The following is a 20629-nucleotide window of genomic DNA, read 5'->3' on the forward strand; positions in this document are numbered from 1 at the left end:
AAACATATATAATTTAAAACCAAAAACAACATTAAAGTTTAAAATCCCTTTTTGTACATTTAAAGTGAATTCAATATTGCCATAGCCTAGTAACCATAAGCTTTCTTGTTCTTAAAATATACACATAAATATACCATTAGCTGCCTCCAAAAAAAGCTGTTACTACAACCCTACTTGCGATGTTGCCAATCACAAGGCCGCGGCCTGATAGAATTGGCAACGTTGCAAGTGGTGTTTGTCTGGTGCCAGGAGTCCCATAAGATAACATGGCTGATATATGACACCAGCTCATTAATTTGCGTATTATTTATTTAAATTTTATTTTATGAACATAATGTACAGTATTAAAAGATTGAAAATAAAACGTAGCCTATAGAATTGAGAACCAAAATAATATTTAAATTGAAAATATATTTTTGTATACTTAAAAGTAGTGGAGTCAGTATTTTAAATATTATCAAAAAATACACAAATACCATTAGCTACCTCCAAAACAAAACAGCTGTTACAACCCTTCTTGCGATGTTGCCACTTCGAAGGCCGCGGCCTGGAGTTAAAGGTGGCCGTGGCAGTCACACAAGCACAGTCTTGCTAATCAACGATGGCAAGGTTTGACTTGATAAAACATACATAGATATTTCATCCTTTATGGATCAGATTAAGAAAATTTTATTGTTAGTTCCGAGGTGTATTAGGGGCTTCTTACGAAGTGGGGCTCTGGCGAATAGTTCTCCGCGAATAGCGGCCAGAACTGAATTCTGTCCGGTTGTTAGTCTTTTAGTTTTGTTTTATCTATGATAGTATAAATCTGAAATGGTACAAATGATTGAGCAACGAGGATTTTTCCCAACTTTAAGAAATTTAACATGGGCCTTTTAAGGGTTGAATTTTTTTTTTATTTACAGTATAACCATTTTACAATTATATAAATCATTTCTTCATTTGCCCAAAACATAATGCCAAATAATAAATAACATTATTCGTATAACAGGTTTTTATATATTTTTTACAGTATTTATTTATGGTTCAACGAAGACATTATTGACAGAAGTGTTAACAAAATATAAACAAGAAATTAACAATAATATCGTGGGTTTGTCCAGACCTGAGACACCCAACATAATTCATTTAGATAAACATATTAATTCAATTTTCTTTAGGCTTAATTCGTTTAATAGATCTTTAGGGAGCCTTCGACGTAGCATCTCCTGTTTTCAGTTGCTTCGCCAAGTTTAAAAGTCAATGCACCAGGAAAATTGTTTAAAGACTTCAGAAATTTGGGGTGGTTTTTTTTCAATAAAGGCCGTGATAGACTCCACTCCTTATGTATATGCCTGTTTCTAATAAACCATCACCAGAGCATTCACCGCTATATTCTTAGGAATTTGTTTAATTTGGATCACTTGAATGTTGAAGAGTTTTTTTTTTATATATAGCTAATCCCCAGATAGGAGATGCATATGTTATCAAAGGCCGAATCATTGATTTGTAGATTAGAACTGTACAATCAGGTTTCAGAGTATATTTCCTATTGATCAAAGGGAAAAGCTTTGCAAGCATATGCATACCTTAGGAATTTTTTTGTTTACATGGAAGTTCCGATTTATTTTCGTATCCAACCATACTCCAAGGTATTTTTTGGGGTCATCAGGGTTCCGGGCTCTACGGTAGAAGGTTACCATAAATTTGAATTTCATGTGGTGATGTGTGAACATAGTTACGTAGCAAATACAGTAAACCAGATACAAAAATGAATATCGTGTTACGCAACCATAAATAAAACCATTAAAACATAGTATATAGTGTATATACAGCATGTATAGTGTACACAGTGCACTATACAGTATGTATAGTGTATAGTGTGCATGTAGTATAGTGTATTGTTAATGTTATGTTTTATTGAAATATAACAGTTTCTGAGATACCAATATAGGGGCACAGTTAAGTTTTTCACCCTTATAAAAAATCGTTATATTGTGTTATTTATTCCACATAGATATATTTCTATCCAACTAAAAAAAATACATACCAACAGTTTATTGTCCAAGGACAATTATTAAACTGTTGGATGTAATGAATTAATAAAAAAATATTATGTCATATCATTGAGTATAAACTTTATACTCAATGGTCATATCTACATATCAAGTCATTGGATAATCAAATATTATAATCCTTGCGTCTTTTCTGCAACAGAGACTAGTGATTGTTATTTTATTAAAAACATAGTTTGACCTGTTAAATAGTTATTTGTGCAACTAGTGAGAAAAGTGAGCAATTGACTCACTCGAGAGAAATCCTTACTCACGAGCCGTAGGCGAGTGAGGAATCGTTTCTCGAGTGAGGCAATTGTACTTTGAACTCGAGTTGCACATTATACTTTTCCTACAGTTACCATAAAACAAATAAATTTGTGAAGAAACTAAGAAACATAACCTATTTTTACACAGAAGTGAACTTTTAATATAATAGTTAATGAGAAGTGACAAGTACAACAGTACAACAGCTGACCAGCTGATTTACAGCCAGTGCTGCCAACATATTTCGCGCGCATACGACGTTGCCTGCATGTTACGCGCTCACTATTTCGTGCCTTCACGTTGCAAATCTGGAGTGAGACAAAGTAATTAGAGTGAGACAATGTTAACATTGTCTCACTGATGAGCGAATTGGCCAATTTGCTTTCTCAAATCAGTGAGAGAACATGTACATTGTTAGGTAACTGTAGGAAAAATAAATTATTCAGTTTCAGTACCGAGTAATGGCATAGTAATAGTATTTAATTACTGAAATAAATGACAGAATCACCTTGTCATGCCACTGATTATAAGAAAACATGTGTTAGTCTATTAATTTTTCCCCTGTAAAACTGCAATCCTTACTCAATGGCCCTTCAAGGCTGTCTGTCGTCTGCTTTGTTGTCATTTACGGTTGTCATTATAAAGTGATATAGTTATTAGAATCTAGACGAGGCCTAATTTTGAGTTCAAAATATATGATTTTCTATATTTTTTTAAACTATAAATATAAGCTATAAATGTTTATTACTTTGTATCTTTATACAATAACCAGACAGGTTGAAAAGTAGGCATAGTTCCTTGGTAAAATGATCTTGACGTCTCGACGTGCTTTATCTACCAATCGTGAAATTATCCAAATCGAATCTTCATTCTTGTCACACTACATAAGAATAGCCTTCATTGACTAAATTACTCTACATCTACATTAGACTCTGGGTTGTTGGTCAATCATAAATTTTTGTTTTAACTTTGTTAACAGCGTTTCAAAGTAAACCAGTCAATCTTTTTCTACTCATGCTTTTAAGCTAAACTAAGAATGTTTAGCATGGGCCTATTCCTCTTTTGACACAACTTAAATGTGGCATAAATCTAAGTAGTAGTTTTCCCTACTAACTTTAGAAATAGGCCTAGCCCTACCTGTGTTTCCCTTAGAAGTGATGTAACTTACACTCTTTTATAGCTAGGTAGGTGTAACTTAAATAAAAAGAAAATGACTTCAGGATCAGCTACAGGTATGTTAAGCTAAATTTATACTTATTAAGATAATAGCCTACTATAGATCAAATTATGAAATCCCAAAATAATTAGCACTATAGGCCCTACCTACTACCTACCTAGGAATGGCTACAGGAATAATTTTTCTGGGTAGGCCTGACAATCCTGGCAATTTTTGGGTAGGCCGATCAGGAAGGAATTTGATCGGGAGACGAGTGGCTTGAGGGGCTTCCCCGTAAAAAGGGGGGGGGACATCCTTTGCCTAGCTTAGGCCTATTGTCATAGCTTGAGCTTGATATTTAAGGATATTATATTTAAGGGTAATCAATTAACTAATTTGTAATAATACTTCTTCAATAGGTAGCCTTATATTTTTTCCAATTGTTTTCATCCCAAGAAAATCATAAAAGAATAACTTAAGGTAGCCCTAGTTAACATTGGTCGGAAACAAGACCGTTGTTTTAACTGTTTTTCTTACAAAGAGTACCACTGAAGATGCCTCTGACAATTACTCAGTTAATATATAATTTTTGAGTTTAAAAGTGACCGTAGCTAAAAGAGACTCAAAAGGTAACCCAAATGAGCTTTTTTGTACAGGTAACCCAAGAAATAAAGTGGCGTTAAAGCCTGGACATTCTTTGATGGATTGGATTCGCCTCGGAAACTCAGGGAAAGACTTGACAGGGACGGGTGGAGCCTACCTCAGTGTGACAAAGGCACAGTTGGCCCAACATAACAAACCTGATGATGCTTGGCTTTCGATTAGAGGTAAGTGTAAAAATTTAACTTGTAAGTTCTTCATACCAGTCTAGAAGTGACATTGAACATAAAAGACCTGTGAACTTTTCTTTCTTTATAAGCCAAGTTAAAATAAGCATTAGGTCCGATTTGAGGTACAATAACAATCACAGAATTCTCCTATTAGCGAATTTCCCATATAGGGAATAAGCTATTTCTTTTAGTACCCTATAGAAGAAAATCTCAGCCGTCCACTGTTTATTTTAAAGGGCCTATCCCACTAAGCGCTGCTCAGACAGCTGAAACCCTCATAAGTTTCACAATAGATCCTACTGTGATAGGATTAAAACCTTTAATATACGGTGCTCTCTTCTTCTCATAAATACCAACACCATGGATTGCTCGGGGTTATTGTCCACCAGGTCGCTGACATACTTTTTAGCTGTTGTTGTTTTTTACTCACATTCTTCGTAGTTTTTAAATGAAAGCTCGGTTGCTATTGATAGCTGATTTATCAGCGTTTGAGGCTTAAAGCTGGGGTCCCCAACTGTTTTTCCTTGAGGACACATTGCACATTTTTGGAGGGAAGGCTTAGTCATATTCCTGTTCAGTGCAGAAAGTTTACCCCCTCCCTCCAAAGAATAAATCTACTAAGTTGTTAATCAAGATTAAGATTCCATATATAGGCCTAAGCCTAATAAAACACAGGACGACACAATTTTTCTGTCTACTATAACATTTACTAAAAGAACTTTTTAACTATTGTAATAGAAATAAGAAAAATTCACAACACAGGTTTACAACAAGTGTAAAGTGTAAAATTAAAAACACAGCAATTTTTTTGAGAATATTGCATTTTGCCATTTAAAATTTAAGCTCATTTAATGCAATTTTCAGGTTTGATTTCAAACGCCCCTCTTACTTGGCTCTGTATTTAGACAGTAACATTTTATAGAACCAGCTTGTATTAGAGCAAAAGCCTTTACTCTTTTAAGTTTTTACGCGAGTTGCGTACACCTACCTACGACAAGTTTTTAATTACTAACAATCACTATTATAACCTCCCATTGCCACTGATAGTGATGCACAACTCATTGTACCGACCAATCATTAACAATTAAATTGGTCTCAACAGCTGATAACTTGACTTTTGAAGCATTACAATTTTACTTCTTTTCTCTCAATCCTTGAACCCTCATTCGTCTGTTACTAGTGTTGTTAATAAAAAAAAATGATGTAAAGTAGTAATGGGACAAACGACTGATTCATCCGATAGTCTTCAGATGGATGATTCATCTGATGCGTTTTAAGGTAGTGGGGTGGGGAGCGTCTGTGCTGCTTCCGGAGACAAAACTATCCAACTAGGGAATGAATCGATAAACCATCAGTTTGCGCGCCTGATCAGATAGATAGTTTTGGTATTGTGGCATTTGGCATTCCTATACAGCGCCATATTTCGTAGAATCGTTTGTTTCTTTCGGATAGTTCCCATCACTAATGTAAAGTAAATAAACACAATGCTGTGTAAATTAAATCTTATCAATTCTATTAACTGAATTGAAACGGCTAGGTCGTATGTCAAGTGTAGTGCCTAACTACTTACCTGTATATAAATCTTTATTTAACAGATGATATTTATTTGTTTACTAATTCATTCAATTATTATTGTTCACTTTATCTTTTTACAAAATATACATATTTTTACTCTTGTCTAGCATTTGTGAATTTACAACTTCATTTGGTGACCCCGACGTGATTCGAAATGTCAAACGGAGAACAATCAGTAGACAGAATTCAAGTCAAGATCCCTCCTTTCTGGCACTCAGATCCAGAATTGTGGTTTGCTCAAATTGAAACCCAGTTTTCTCTAGCGGGGATCACGGTTGATGAAACTAAGTTCTTTTACGTCTGCGGTAACCTAGATGCGAAATACGCAGCGGAAGTGAGGGATATCCTCACCAACCCTCCAGCAGAAGAAAAGTACATCAAGTTAAAAAAAGAACTTATAAAACGGTTTACCTTGTCCCAGGAACAGAAGACGAAACAACTTTTGGAACGAGAAGAGTTAGGTGATCGGACACCATCACAGTTCCTGAGGCACATGCGTACCCTAGCCGGAACCATGATACCTGATCCACTACTGAGGTTTCAATGGCTTAGCCGTCTTCCTTCAGCAACACAAGCCATCTTGGTAACACAAAAGGCTGCGGACCTCGATACACTGGCGGAGCTTGCGGATGCTGTCCATGAAGTCAGTCCTCACCATCAAGTATCGGAGGCGTCCTTATCAGCTCCCTCGATGGAAGAAATGATGGAACGCTTTACAACCACGTTGACATCAAATATTAGAGAAATAACAGACAAATTTCAACAAGAAATAGCAGGAATCAAAGAAGACATGAGACGTCCAAATTTCCACAAGACATCAGACACATATCCACGTAGACAATCATGGCAACGCTCCAAGAATCGATTTGATCGCCATGACATCTGTTGGTATCACTGGCGGTTCGGCGACGCAGCAACAAAGTGCACCGACCCTTGCAGATTCAAAGGAAGCAGATCGGGAAACGACCCAGGGAGTCTCTAATGGCGACAAGCGACTCCGAGCCTCACATGTTCCCGTCGCCTATTTGTCACCGATAAGGTAACCAAACAACAATTTCTAGTTGACACGGGAGCTGATGTATGCGTCTACCCTCGTAATATGTTAGATAAAAAAAGACCCAAGACTGACTATACCCTATATGCAGCTAATAATACTGAAATTACGACATATGGTCTTGTATCTTTGCCTTTAGACTTTGGTCTACGCCGCTCATTTGTTTGGCGTTTCATCGTAGCTGATGTATCCAAACCAATAATAGGGGTAGACTTTCTACACCATAATGATCTGCTTGTTGATGTACGATGTCAATGTTTAGTTGACCAGTCAACTTCATTTTTTTCCAAAGGTCAGACTCCTTCAGTTCATTTAGTGAGTAGTGTTAAAACTATTAAGTCTTGTCAACAAACAGTTTTCTCTCAATTACTTCATGAATACCCAAACCTCACAAGACCTTCAGGTAAACCTGATTGTACTTCCAAACATGACACAGAACATCATATCGAGACAACACCAGGACCTCCGGTGTTCAGTAAACCCCGCCGCCTGGCACCGGATAAGTTTAAACTCGCCAAAAAAGAATTTGAATCCATGGTACAACTAGGTATAGCTAGACCCTCTTCTAGTAGCTGGTCTTCTACCCTTCACATGGTACCCAAAAAAGGCAATGAGTGGAGGCCATGTGGAGATTTCAGGGCTTTGAATGCTAGAACTATCCCTGATCGGTACCCTGTTCCCCATATTCAAGATTTCTCTCACCAACTTCATGGTAAGACAATATTCACCACCTTAGATCTTGTTAAGGCTTATCACCAGATCCCGGTTGCTGCTGAGGACGTCCACAAGACAGCAATTACTACACCTTTTGGTCTGTTCGAATTCCCTTACATGTCATTTGGACTATGCAATGCTGCTCAAACGTTTCAACGCTTTATAGATGGCGTGCTTAGGGGCTTAGACTTCTGCTATGCTTACATCGACGATATCCTAGTAGCTTCAGAGTCAGAAGAACAACACGTATTACACTTAAAACAGCTCTTTGACCGTTTTTCTACTTACGGGATTCTCATTAACCCAAGTAAGTGTGTTCTAGGAACATCAGTCGTTAGCTTTCTAGGGTATGAAGTGTCTGGAGAAGGTATCAAACCTTTGCCTGAAAAGGTTAAAGTCATCAACTCATATCCTAAACCTAAAACAGTTAAGGAACTAAGGAGGTTTATTGGTATGATCAATTTTTATCGAAGGTTTTTGCCTAACACGACGGAGCATCAAAGCTTACTAAACGAACTACTGAAGGCTAATGTGAAGGAAAATTCCCCTGTCAACTGGACCACAGCAAGTAATGAAGCATTTGAGGCTTGCAAGCAAAGCCTTAGTAAAGCTGTGATGCTGTCTCACCCTGTACCAGATGCTCAATTGGCCATTTTCTGCGATTCTTCCGCCCATACTGTGGGGTGTGCGTTGCAGCAAAAGATAGGTGATAACTGGCAGCCTTTGGCCTTTTTCTCAAAAAAATTAACCCCTGCTGAACAAAATTACAGTGCCTACGACAGGGAGTTGACAGCAATATATTTATCGGTAAAGTACTTCAAACATATGTTAGAAGGTAGGCAGTTTACCATTTTCACAGATCACAAACCACTCACTTTTGCATTTAATCAAAAACCTGACAAATGCTCTCCCCGCCAATTTCGTCACTTGGAATACATTGGGCAGTACTCAACAGACATCCGTCACATCTCTGGACTAGGTAATGTGGTAGCTGACACCCTCTCCAGAATTGAGACGATTACCGTTCCATTGGACTATCAGGCATTAGCAGACTCACAGAGCAAAGATGAAGAGTTAATACGTCACATACAGTCTGATTCCAGCCTGAAACTTCTACAGGTCCCAATACCAGGAACACAGGTTTTGCTTTACTGTGACATATCTACTCCCATCCCTCGTCCCTTCATCACAAGGCCATTTCGACAAACCGTTTTTAACAGTTTACATAATCTTTCTCACCCAGGTATTAAAGCTTCATTGAAACTTGTCAGTCAACGTTTTGTCTGGCCTTCAATGAACTCTGACTGTCGTCGATGGGCCCGTTCTTGTATGGCATGCCAAAAGTCCAAGATATCACGTCACAACTGGACTCCTGTAGGTATGTTCGCCCCTCCATCTTCCAGGTTTGAGCACATACACATTGACCTTGTTGGTCCGCTACCTGTCTCCGAAGGTTACAGGTACTGTTTGACCTGTGTCGATCGTTTCTCAAGGTGGCCAGAAGCAGTACCAATCGAAAACATAGAAGCAGAAACAGTAGCATGAGCACTTTTTACCACTTGGATCTCGAGATACGGAACACCACTACGAATTACAACAGATCAAGGTCGGCAATTTGAGTCAAGCCTGTTTAAACACCTAGGAGATTTGTTAGGTTCGACTCGTCTCAGAACAACTTCCTATCACCCATCGTCAAATGGACTAGTTGAACGTTTTCACCGTCAACTGAAGGCAGCCATCAGATGCCACGCAACAGCCTGATGGACTGAGGTATTGCCCGTCATACTTTTGGGAATACGGACAGCATGGCGTGATGATCTACAAGCTTCTTCAGCTGAACTCCTGTATGGCCTACCTGGAGAGTTCCTTACACTTAGCGATTCCAACCATGAACTTGACCCAAAAAGTTTTGCCAAAGATCTGCGTCAGCATTTCAACAACTTAAGACCAGTTGATGGAACAAGACATGGAGGTAGGACGCCATTCGTGTTCAAGGATCTCAAAAAATGCACTCATGTCTTCGTACGTACCGACATTTCTAAGGGTGCACTCGATCCCCCCTACTCAGGTCCTTACCTCGTCATTAGAAGATCTGACAAGACTGCAGTTATTCGGATGCGAGGCAATGATGTAACCATTTCGATGGATCGACTTAAGCCAGTCTATTCCTTACAACTCGATCATGATGATACCAGCGTTTCCAGAGACACCATAACTTCTACTCCTCACTTTTCTCATTCTGACATTCAACAACGAGGTACCTTGACATCTAAACCTATTCTGAGATCTACACCATTAACTACGCGCTCTGGGAGAAAAGTTCATTTTCCAGTACGGTTCCAGAGTTGATTTTTTTCGTGTTTGCTCAGCTACACAGCTCAACCACTGGCAAGGGGGTACTGTAGTGCCTAACTACTTACCTGTATATAAATCTTTATTTAACAGATGATATTTATTTGTTTACTAATTCATTCAATTATTATTGTTCACTTTATCTTTTTACAAAATATACATATTTTTACTCTTGTCTAGCATTTGTGAATTTACAACTTCATCAAGTAAGGAAACAATGCTTTGTAAAGTGAATCTTATCAATTCTAAGAACTGAATTGAAACGGCTAGTTTAAAAAATGGTCGTAGGTCAAGTAAGTAAACAATGCTTTGTAAAGTAAATCTTTTCAATTTTAAGAACAGAATTGAAAGGGCTAAACGGTTGAAGATAAACATTTTTATGGCATTACTTGTTAGTTCTAGGCAGACACAGGTAATTAATTCACTTCCTATTACAGGCAAAGTATACAATGTGACAAGTTATATGGACTTCCATCCCGGAGGACTGGAAGAGCTGATGAAAGGAGTTGGCACTGATGCTACTAAAATATTTAACGATGTAAGATACAGAAGTGATACATTATATTTACACGTCCAACCAAATAAATACCTTAAAAAGGCATGCATATTTAATAGATCAATGAGCCAGGCTGCAAGCTTTATTGACAGCTTGTAGGTTATATCCTATAACCAGTTAACAGGCCAAGCTAATACCTTTCATAATTTGGTTCTTATATACCAAAATAATTAGATATAAATGAATCAAATTAGGCTAAGTTAGTTACCACAACGTTTTATTAATTTTTTCTCTTTCATGCTATTTTTGGAAAAGAATGTAGTTCTAAATTTAAAAGCAGAAGCATAGACTACGAGCATAGAGAAAACAGGCAGTCTCGCCACTCGCCAGTCGCCGGCTTGCAATTGCAGCACTAGCATAGCAGTTCAACGCCAAATTCTCGTTTATTATTCCTCCTCCTACCGTACTCCCTACGACTGCCCGTGCTCATTGTGTAATTAATTAAACATGACATAAACATGAAAATTGTCTACCTAGCAGCCGCCGCGGGATCCATCCAAAACTCAAATATTCTCAGAATGAATGTTTAACGAAGGCATTGGACTTCTTATAGGTTTTTTATTCATTGCTATTACATAGCTATTACTATACCTGCACAATGTTAGTCTAGGGCTATAGAGCCTATCCTAAACAATACAGCAATAATGTTTTTGGAATATAAAATACACAAATTATTCAAATTATACATTCTCCATATTGAACCTCTCACAGTTGCAATCAAAACGTTCATCTCACATTCGAAAGAATGAAAAACTCTTATACAAATTACGTACAGGATGAAAAACCTTTTAGTTTACTAATAAAGATGATTAAACTATAATTATTTGAGGTGAGGTTAATATTTTTTAAAATTAATAATTTAAACAATGTTCTACTGGTTGTAATGTTTATGTGTTTTATACACAGGTGCATGCGTGGGTCAACTACGAGTCTATACTACAAAAGTGTGTGGTTGGACAGCTCAAACCAGCGTGTGACGAAGACATTGATATAACAGCATCTCTCTCTCCTCCAGGCACTCCTACGAATCAACTACAGGTCAAATCTGCAGGTATTGATAATCATTACTTGGTAAAGTAAATATAAGCTATGGAGTGAAGTAAAAAAGTTGCTTTGTACCAGTACTAATTTTGATATTTCATATATTCTACCTGACGGAAGTGTCATCACATATAATACCAGTACTCCTCCCACTTTGGCGAGAGAGCTGGTCCAGTGGTAGAACACGGGACTTCGATCCCTGAGGTCCCGGGGTCAAATTCTGTTAGATCGCCAATTGATTTTACCTAAGTGAAAATGCCGTACCCTTAGGTAACCCTGAAGAAATGTTAAAAACGATCCCGGGTTAGTGCCTAGCGTCCTATGACAAAAAAGTCCTCTCCCCTCTTTAGGATAATGAGTTAAATACCTTCTTCTATCCCTCATTAGACTTTAGCAGAGTTGGTAGGTATGTTGTACGACTGTACGTCTAAACATAAAAACTAAAGATTAGTAATGATTAAAATTAAAAATTTATGTTAGGAAAAAACTAACATAAAACTACTTGGGTTCTTAAAAATTTGAATGTGAACTAATCAGTAAGCTAATTTATGTTTGTTGTGGTTCTTTGTTTGGGATTTTATCGCAACAGTTTCACCACCCAAGGCCGCTTTCATACTCTGCGTCACGCCGCACCCCGCTGCAACCGTGGCAATGTGGGGGCTGAAAGGGCTGCCAACTTAAGGATTTCTATTCACCATTAAAAATTGTAGCGATTGTAGTAATGCTAAGATAGAATACTATAAATAGTATTAGAAATAAAAAGTATTAAAATTTAAATTTACTAAAATTTTAATCATACATCTGGGGTGTAGCACCCTGCTAAAACTCAGACTGTAGCATAATACAACAATATAGATTAGTTTGTTAATAATAATAGTAAGCCTAATAGGCCTAACTAATTATTATTGTATAGTAAAATAATTTTTTCAGAGTGTAATCAATCATTCTTTAAAATTGTATTAAAAAAATGCAGCTTTGTGTTAAGGAGGCATTTGTACTTTCAGTGCCGCTGCGGCTTGTCGCATAGAGTATATATAAAAGCTCCCATAAAACGCAACGCACCTTAAATCCACTTTCATCTAGCCCGCCGTAGGTTCGCCATCGCACAAGTAACCCACCGCATGGTATAAAGCTACCATTTAACTCAATGCACTTACAAAGACACAGGCCGCAGCAGCGTGCTTTTGAATTCCCTGTACGTAGAAGTTATATAGGATTTTTTGAACAAAATATTTGCATGTGTTGTGAGGAAACCAAAGATATTTGAAAACCTAGATTATAGTGGAAAAATTAAATATTTAAGTGTTTCTCAAATTTTAAAAGTTCTTTTCCTTTCCAGCCAGTTTACCAAATGGAACTGCTCAGAATAGACCTTTTCAGATGGATTGGTTCCAACAAGTTGGTTCAATATGTCTGGTTTTCTATACAAAAGTCCCGAGCCCTGATGTAAGTATCAGTTCATCTTAAATTTTACCATTCACAATAATGGTAGGCCTATTTTCCTTTTTTAAATTGGGTTAAGTTAAATAAAGTGTCATCCGGCCCAAACTTTGCCTGGATAGATGAAGATATTTTAATTTCATTTTAACAAAAGAACTCAAAAAATAACACTGATATTTTGTCCTGATGTTAGAATTTTTCAGAGAGTAGGTTGAAGTGGAAAACAACACAACATACATCTGTGTTATGTTTGTATTATCTAATTGTATATCTATTGGTCGCTGGACTCTAATTTTCTCAAGTAACCTAGCTGAACTCTATTCCCTTTCCAAAAATTCTTAGATTTAGTTCCAGAGTGCTAAAGTATAAATCAGACTTAAACTAAGTATAACTATACATCAGCTGATTTCCACAGGTACATATTCAGCTGGAAGGAGACAATTTGCTCTGCCTCAGGATAAACAACAAGAATCAACACTTGCGGTTGGAGTCCTCGGTCAGTTGGCCTTGCGGGGTCACGACCGACGCTGCTGGCAAAGTTCAGCTGCGACTGAAGAAACTAAAACCTGGCCTGTGGTCTCGCTTTGGCTCTTTTGAACCTTCCACAAAGGACATTGCGGAGTTTTGGGAAGCGTCTGTGATAAATATTGTGACTGTAACGCACAACACGTACCAGATTGATTTTGCGTACACGGAAAATGTATACAACCACATCCCGGTCGGTCATCATGTCACCGTCAAGGCTGTGGTTAATGGTAAGCCATCCTTCCCGTAGTAAGATTCGTAAAGTTTTGTCAATAGGGAAAATATTATATTTTAATTTACTTTCTCCCCATTTATTAAAGAATAAAGGTTGGTTTTCCAAATTTTGATGTGTTTATAAGAGATGTTGAACAAGTACAAAAATGGGTACAGCCAAATAATTAGACTCCATTGAGTAACACTTAACTCTGCAACACGTTTTTATCATTCATTGTTGAAATGTAAATTTTATTTTTTATACATTTGTCAATTAAGCACCTAACAAAGTAATATACTTTCTTCCAATAGGTTTTATGATGAATTAGGATCAAAAAACTTATTTGGTCTGACCAGTTTTTAAACCAAAAAAACCCATTTCAACTTTAACTATTAGTTGAATTTAATGCTACAATTTAGTGTCATAAAACTAATCCAACCCTTAATCCAAGTAGAATATAATGTACTCTAAATTTTTATCATTCCTTAATCCCATACATACTAAATGCTCTCTTGGATAGACCAAGCAAGTCTTCGTTCTTTCAACATAGACATCTCATATAATTTTATATAATCTCATATAATAGACATTTAAATATAATTTGTAAACCATTAATACTTCTTCCCCGCATACAGAAGGTGAAGAAGCAGTGCTCCGTCCCTACACTCCTGTAACGAGTCTGGCTGGTATCAATATTCCTCCAGTGAACACAGTGCGTCTGCTAGTCAAGAGGTACTCGGAGGGTCGTCTGAGTGCTTGGTTGACCTCTCGACCTCTGGGCGCTCGAGTGTCGCTCAGTATACCTCAGGGAAGCTTCTCCTTGACCCCTCTCCGAGGCAAGACGGACCTAGTTATGGTCGCGGCTGGAACAGGCATCACACCCATGGTGTCCCTTATAACATGGGCACTGAGATCCACCAGGTTCGTATGTAATGTTCAAGATGAGTAGTGAGAGGGTCTCTTTGGGTCAGTGTAGTGTTAGATAACACACTTTGACTATGAAGACGAGACATGCAAGTCTCATTGTAAAGCCGTAGCCAATTTAAGAATAAATACTAACAAAGTTTAATCAAGCCAGTCATTGGCCCACTCCGTGTCATTAAATTAATTTCTATGGTGTATAATACCTACCTACCTACCTTTTCATCGAGCCAGGCTACGTCTGGTCCTTACTTCAATAACCAAAGTCAATGCTTGCGCCCATCATATTGTAAGATATGGTACAAAGTTGTGTTAAAAATTTGAAATGTGGGGGTTTTTACCATTCACTCGACTTCAATGCACATGTTAAGTGTGGTGAAATTGTGAACATTTTCCACTGTCAAGGAGATATCACCATCTTCTGTAATGGCTACTAATTCATAAACAATTCCTGTGATTGCAGTGAGATTAGTAAAATATGCAATGTTATTCAAGTTAGGCAATAATGAGCCTTCTCACAATGGAAAATCTATACACCACTGCTTACAATGTTGTACTAAACGTATATTGAATTTTTTCTACATTACTACTAGGTAAGACTTTATTAACCATTGATTTTCTTGTTTCAGATTAAAAGTTTGCCTGATATTTTTCAATAAAACTGAGAAAGATATCATCTGGAGAGAACATTTAGACAAACTTGCAGAAGAAAACTCAAGGTAAGTTTTGCAAAATGACCATTAATTTTATTTTATAGCACAAAATAAAAAAAGTATAGTAGGCTATTAAAACAGAGACAGTTTAGATTTTCGTTGCATAATTCAGTTTTGTTTTTGTGACAATCAGCAAACAGTTCAATGTGCACTTTAATAAAGAATGTATCCTTATTCTTGATGATGTGATTAAATTTCCGTACTTCATGAAAATTCCCAATCAATATTATCTATCTTATGTATCAATGTTATCTCTTATGTATTATGATCAGTGTACATAATTTGAATCAGCATATGTTTTGTCATGTTGACACCGCAAAAACATTATCCCTTTCCTCAGGATTGTGAACTTTAAAGAGCTACAATAACGTCAATATGTTCAATGGTTGTACTCCTATCACCAACAGCCACATTTTACTCATATTAACTTGACAATTAATTTTAAGGCTAGTCTTATAATTAATTAGATTTATGTTTTTGTAGATGTAGTTACGAGAATTCAGTAAGAATGTTTTAAGTGTCTGAAATTATTTTCTAGGTTTATTGTCGACTATGTCTTATCAGAGCCTGATACCAAATGGACAAAGAAGACTGGACATGTTAGTATCTCCCTACTTCAACCCCATCTCCCAGCATGCTCTGTTGACATCCCTAACTCAACTTACGTCTGCGTTTGTGGACCGACGTCTTTCACTCGACTAACCGAAAGGTAAGTTGAACTAACCGCTAAAACTTTAACGTTAATAATTTTTTTTCGATGATGTTTTTTAGTGAGTGGAGATTGAGTAACTTCAACTTAAAACCTGTTCTTATCATCTTTTGCAATGAATAAATTGTCTGCAAATTAAGGTTTACATAGTGCCAAGTGAGCTATAACTGGTACCAGTGCTTGGTTTTTTACTTCTTCCTCTAAAATTCTTGCCGGTTCCTGACCTTATGTGACAATTAGTCCCAACATATGATATCAATATGAGAGAAAATTGGCGCCTCCACCAATTATGAATCACTTTCTGTGATTAAATTTTAAATGAATTCGAAATAATTTTATTTGCCCTTCATATTAATTTGATTTTGGTATTCATTCAAATATATAAGATTATGTAGGCATCATGGCACTATTAGAAGATAATTGCTATATGTTTTTATAGGTGCCTAAAAGAAGACTTTGGTTTTACTGTAAACGACTACTACTGTTTCCTGGGCCAATAAACTTAAACTACAGAAATTTTAACACATAGAAAGTACAGATATTTTTTAAACAGTTGATTTATACTTACTTAAGTAGGAAAATATATTTATATACAATCTTTTACCTATTTGATGCACTTTGTACTTCTCCTAACACAGTTATATGTTGTAATAAATGTATTGGTTTTTTACTAAAAACTGTTTTACTATCCTCTTTTAGTGATGTATCAAAACCAAATCTGAAATCTTAAAACCACCAAAACGTTGGAAGAGTTTTGTTCTGGAGGTTCGATAGGTAGGTTTTAAGATTCAAGACTCAAAACCAAGTCTGCCAACATTTCTTTGTCATAGATCATTGACATAGACATAATATTGACCACTATATAAACATTTGAGTTAATTTCATATCTATATTATTTCAGTGGCAGGAGTTTGATATTTATTTAAGAGTTTCTTGTTTGTAAAAATTAATGTTTCTAGGTTCGTTTAAGTTTAAAGCGAATGAATGTAATAGTTATATATAGCCTACCCTGTTTTTATGACAGGGTCAGAAGTCCAATTCCTTTTAGTTTTGATTGCATAACAAGTTCTATTTATTTAATTTATTGTAACCTTAACTAGGCAAGTAAAAAGTTTTGCATTTAGGTTTTGAGATTCGGAATATGATTTTTAAAGGTTTGGTTTTGAGATTTGTAATTTCTGGTGTTGACCATAATTTTTTTCAATTTTGAAATCTGTTTCAAGTGTTAAAGATAAGTAATATAATTAAACTAAATTGCAAGGCATATACAGGTGTCTTGTAAGTAAATACAAAATTTATTTAGGAATAGAATTAATTGGTCAAAATAAAAAGGAAATCAAGAATAAGGTTTTTTTTCATAAATGTGTCGTTAGAAAGATAAATTGTTTCCCATTTTCTCATTTAGGCCTATATTTTAAAAAGCATTTTAATTTTTTAATACAAAAAAATTCTAATTTTATGAAAAAAATTCCAAGAACACGTTAGTTAATTTACCATTTATAATTCCAGATAAAAACACCATGTATGGCCAAAATTAGGCCATGCAGTCAGGTTGGCCTCATTTTACGCTTAAAATTTGTGTTTGATTTCTCAGCTATTTATTATTAGGTAGATGTTTTTAAACTTGGTGTCTGAACTTGATAGGGAATTTAAAAGCTAAATAGAAGCTAGTGTTCTTGGCATTTTTAAAACTTCTGTTTTTCAAATTTAAGCTATGACTATACAAATTTAAATGGCCGCTATCTTGGAAACCAAAAATATTTTCTTATTTGTAGTTTTTCTGAATTAAATTATGACTTGATATTACTCGCAACACCAAATTTCATAAAGATATCTTGAATAGTTTTTGAAATATAAATTTTAAACACAAATAAAAGGTATCAGTAATCTGAAACGTACTTTCTCCCATTAGCTTGCCAACAACCTTTATCAATAATAATAATAGGATAAATACCTTGTATACGTCCTCAATCCAAGTCGTCTTTTATAATGACTATAGTTTCGGGGCCAACAGCCCCATTGTCAAATTTTCTGTCTTGTTAATTACTGTTTATAGCATTGGTCACCGTTAAGTACACATATACACATACACTGACACACAAAACATTTATATTTACACGTAACATTGAAAAATTATACTTTTTGGCCGGCCTAAACAAAAGTGATTACATAATTGTGCGGACCGGTACACTGACTGACTCAAACTGACACAAAACGAAACTATAGTCATTATAAAAGACGACTTGGATTGAGGACGTATACAAGGTATTTAACCTATTATTATTATTATTCAATCCAGGAGGCAAACATGGATAAACTTTATCAATAAATTAACTATGATATTTAATAGGTAAATTTTGCATTAACTTTTGAACTGCAATTTTCACAGTAATGGGAGATTGCACTACATATTTTTTTAGAATTATAAGGACATAAAAGACAAATTTCAATCAGAATCGATTTTCTTTTGGAAAAATCCATTTTTCCGGTTTTTTGTTGAGGTTTTATGGGAAAATAACATAAGTTACAATAACTTTTGAACCGTAATTTTTACAGGAATATGAGTTCTACAATTTTGTTCAGGATTAAAAGGACTACAGTATCAAAACCGTTCAGGCCATTTTCAAGAAAATCCTATATTCCGTTATTTTATGGGTTTTTATGGAAAAATCACCATTTAAAATCAAAATTTCAATAAAATTAAAAAAAGCCTGGAGATACAATGGACACTTATATAGGCCTACTGAATTTCATAAAAATCGGACTACAGGTGTGGTCTACTCCGAAAACCACTTTTTTGGGTTCAGGGGACCCAAAAGGGATGTATCCACTCAAAACTCAAACTCAAAAATATTAACAAAACCAATACTTTCTCCATATGCTATGTATAGGGGGGAAAAGTGACCGAAAACGGATATATCCACTCATAACTCAAACTCGAAAATTTGGACAAAAACAATACTTTTTCCATATACTATGTATAGGGGGAGAAAGTAAAAACAAAATGACAAATATCTTGCTCACGAGTTATTTTTGGAAAAAATGTTAATTTTTGTTTTCTTTTCATTTTGACCCATTAAACCTATTCTCCTGATTTTTTTACTTAAGGAACATCTTGTATACATATTCTTAAACTGTACATAGTTTAGTAAAATGGCCAAAACGGCACACGGAAGATTTTTTAGGTGCCGTTTGACGTCACTAACTACTGACGTCACTTTGAGGGAACACCATTACCGCAACGATACGGTTTGAGCCATCGGCCTCGGTGGTGTAGTGGATAGCGTGTCAGGCTGATAATCCGAATGTACCCGGTTCGAATCCCGCTGGTAGCACTAACTTTTTGTCAACAATTTTTTTCATATAAGCAAGTTTGGTTGGTTTGGTTAGGTTATGACAGTTTAATTTTATAATTAAAAAATTATAAAATTTAATTTTAGGCATTTATAATTTTATTTTATGAACAAAACTATTTTTTAGATTAGTAAACCTTTATTCGATTTTTTCATTATCAGCACGTTTGGTTAGTTTGGTTAGGTTATGACAGTTTAATTTAATAATAGAAAAATTATAAAATTGTTTGTTTCTTCAGACGCAGCAATTAGTGACGTCAGCAGTTAATGACGTCAGCAGTTAGTGACGTCAAACGGCACCTGAGAAATCTCCCGTGTGCCCCACCGGTAAAATGGCTAATTTTTACATACCATACTTAAAAATCTGCTGTTTTTAAAATCAGCAGTTCAATTAACTATGAAAGATATGTTACAATTAATTTAGTCATGCAAGAAACCCACGACACTTTTAGAAATTGTTTTTAAAAACACTATAATTATGTAAAACATGGTCTGCGCCCTAATAACTAGAAAAAGTTGATATTTAAGAAGTAAAACTGTATTTCACATCAGTTAATGTAGCTCAATTGAACTAAGTAATTTTTTGTGAAAAATAACTTGCTCTAACTTAAACTTGAAAATGGAATGACTATTTTCACCGTACTTAATAGTCCAAATACTACTACAGACTTTTGGATGCTGACCTACATCCCATCTATGTGGACCAGGTGTAGCCAATTATTTATTTAAAAAGAACAGGAATGAGCCACTGAAAGAGTGTGGTACAGTCTAAAGTGTAAATCATATTTCTTCCCTTAGTTTTTGGTATCCTAACTGTAACAGTTAATATGACGTAAAGATGCTAAAGCTTAAGTCTGGTCAGTTTGGTTTGGTAAAAAAATTGGCTTGTTGGACATAGAAATCAGTAATTTACTTTAACACAATCTTTCTGCAGTTAAATTTAGCTATGCTTATTTTTTTTATTTTTCCATAGCTAAAACTTTTACACGGGAATAGAATATCTAGTTATATTCTAAATATTCAAAGCTTCTACTGATTTTAAGAAAAATACTAAAATATAAAAATGTAGCTATAAGATCAAAATGTTATGTGTACTACTTCTTTGTTTGAAATACACTTTTTCTGAAACATATGTTTTATTTACAATCTACAAAAATGGTTCAGATCATCTGACTT

At 35.6% G+C, this 20629-nt stretch overlaps 1 protein-coding gene across 1 annotated transcript; it reads left to right on the forward strand.

The window, feature by feature from the left end:
* The first annotated feature begins 2966 nt into the window (after positions 1-2966).
* On the forward strand, positions 2967-16728 carry LOC128990019 (cytochrome b5 reductase 4-like). Its single transcript, XM_054412230.1, has 10 exons — positions 2967-3532; positions 4113-4283; positions 10419-10519; positions 11444-11588; positions 12918-13024; positions 13434-13773; positions 14393-14678; positions 15308-15397; positions 15930-16100; positions 16540-16728. The coding sequence occupies exons 1-10, from the start codon at positions 3511-3513 to the stop codon at positions 16598-16600; spliced, it is 1494 nt and encodes a 497-aa protein (XP_054268205.1). The 5' UTR covers positions 2967-3510; the 3' UTR covers positions 16601-16728.
* Positions 16729-20629: the final 3901 nt, after the last annotated feature.

Source organism: Macrosteles quadrilineatus, unplaced genomic scaffold (genome assembly GCF_028750875.1).
Source record: "Macrosteles quadrilineatus isolate MER2022 unplaced genomic scaffold, UCM_ALF_1.0 Scaffold_3__2_contigs__length_128488019, whole genome shotgun sequence".
NCBI classification, from domain to species: Eukaryota; Metazoa; Arthropoda; class Insecta; order Hemiptera; family Cicadellidae; genus Macrosteles; species Macrosteles quadrilineatus.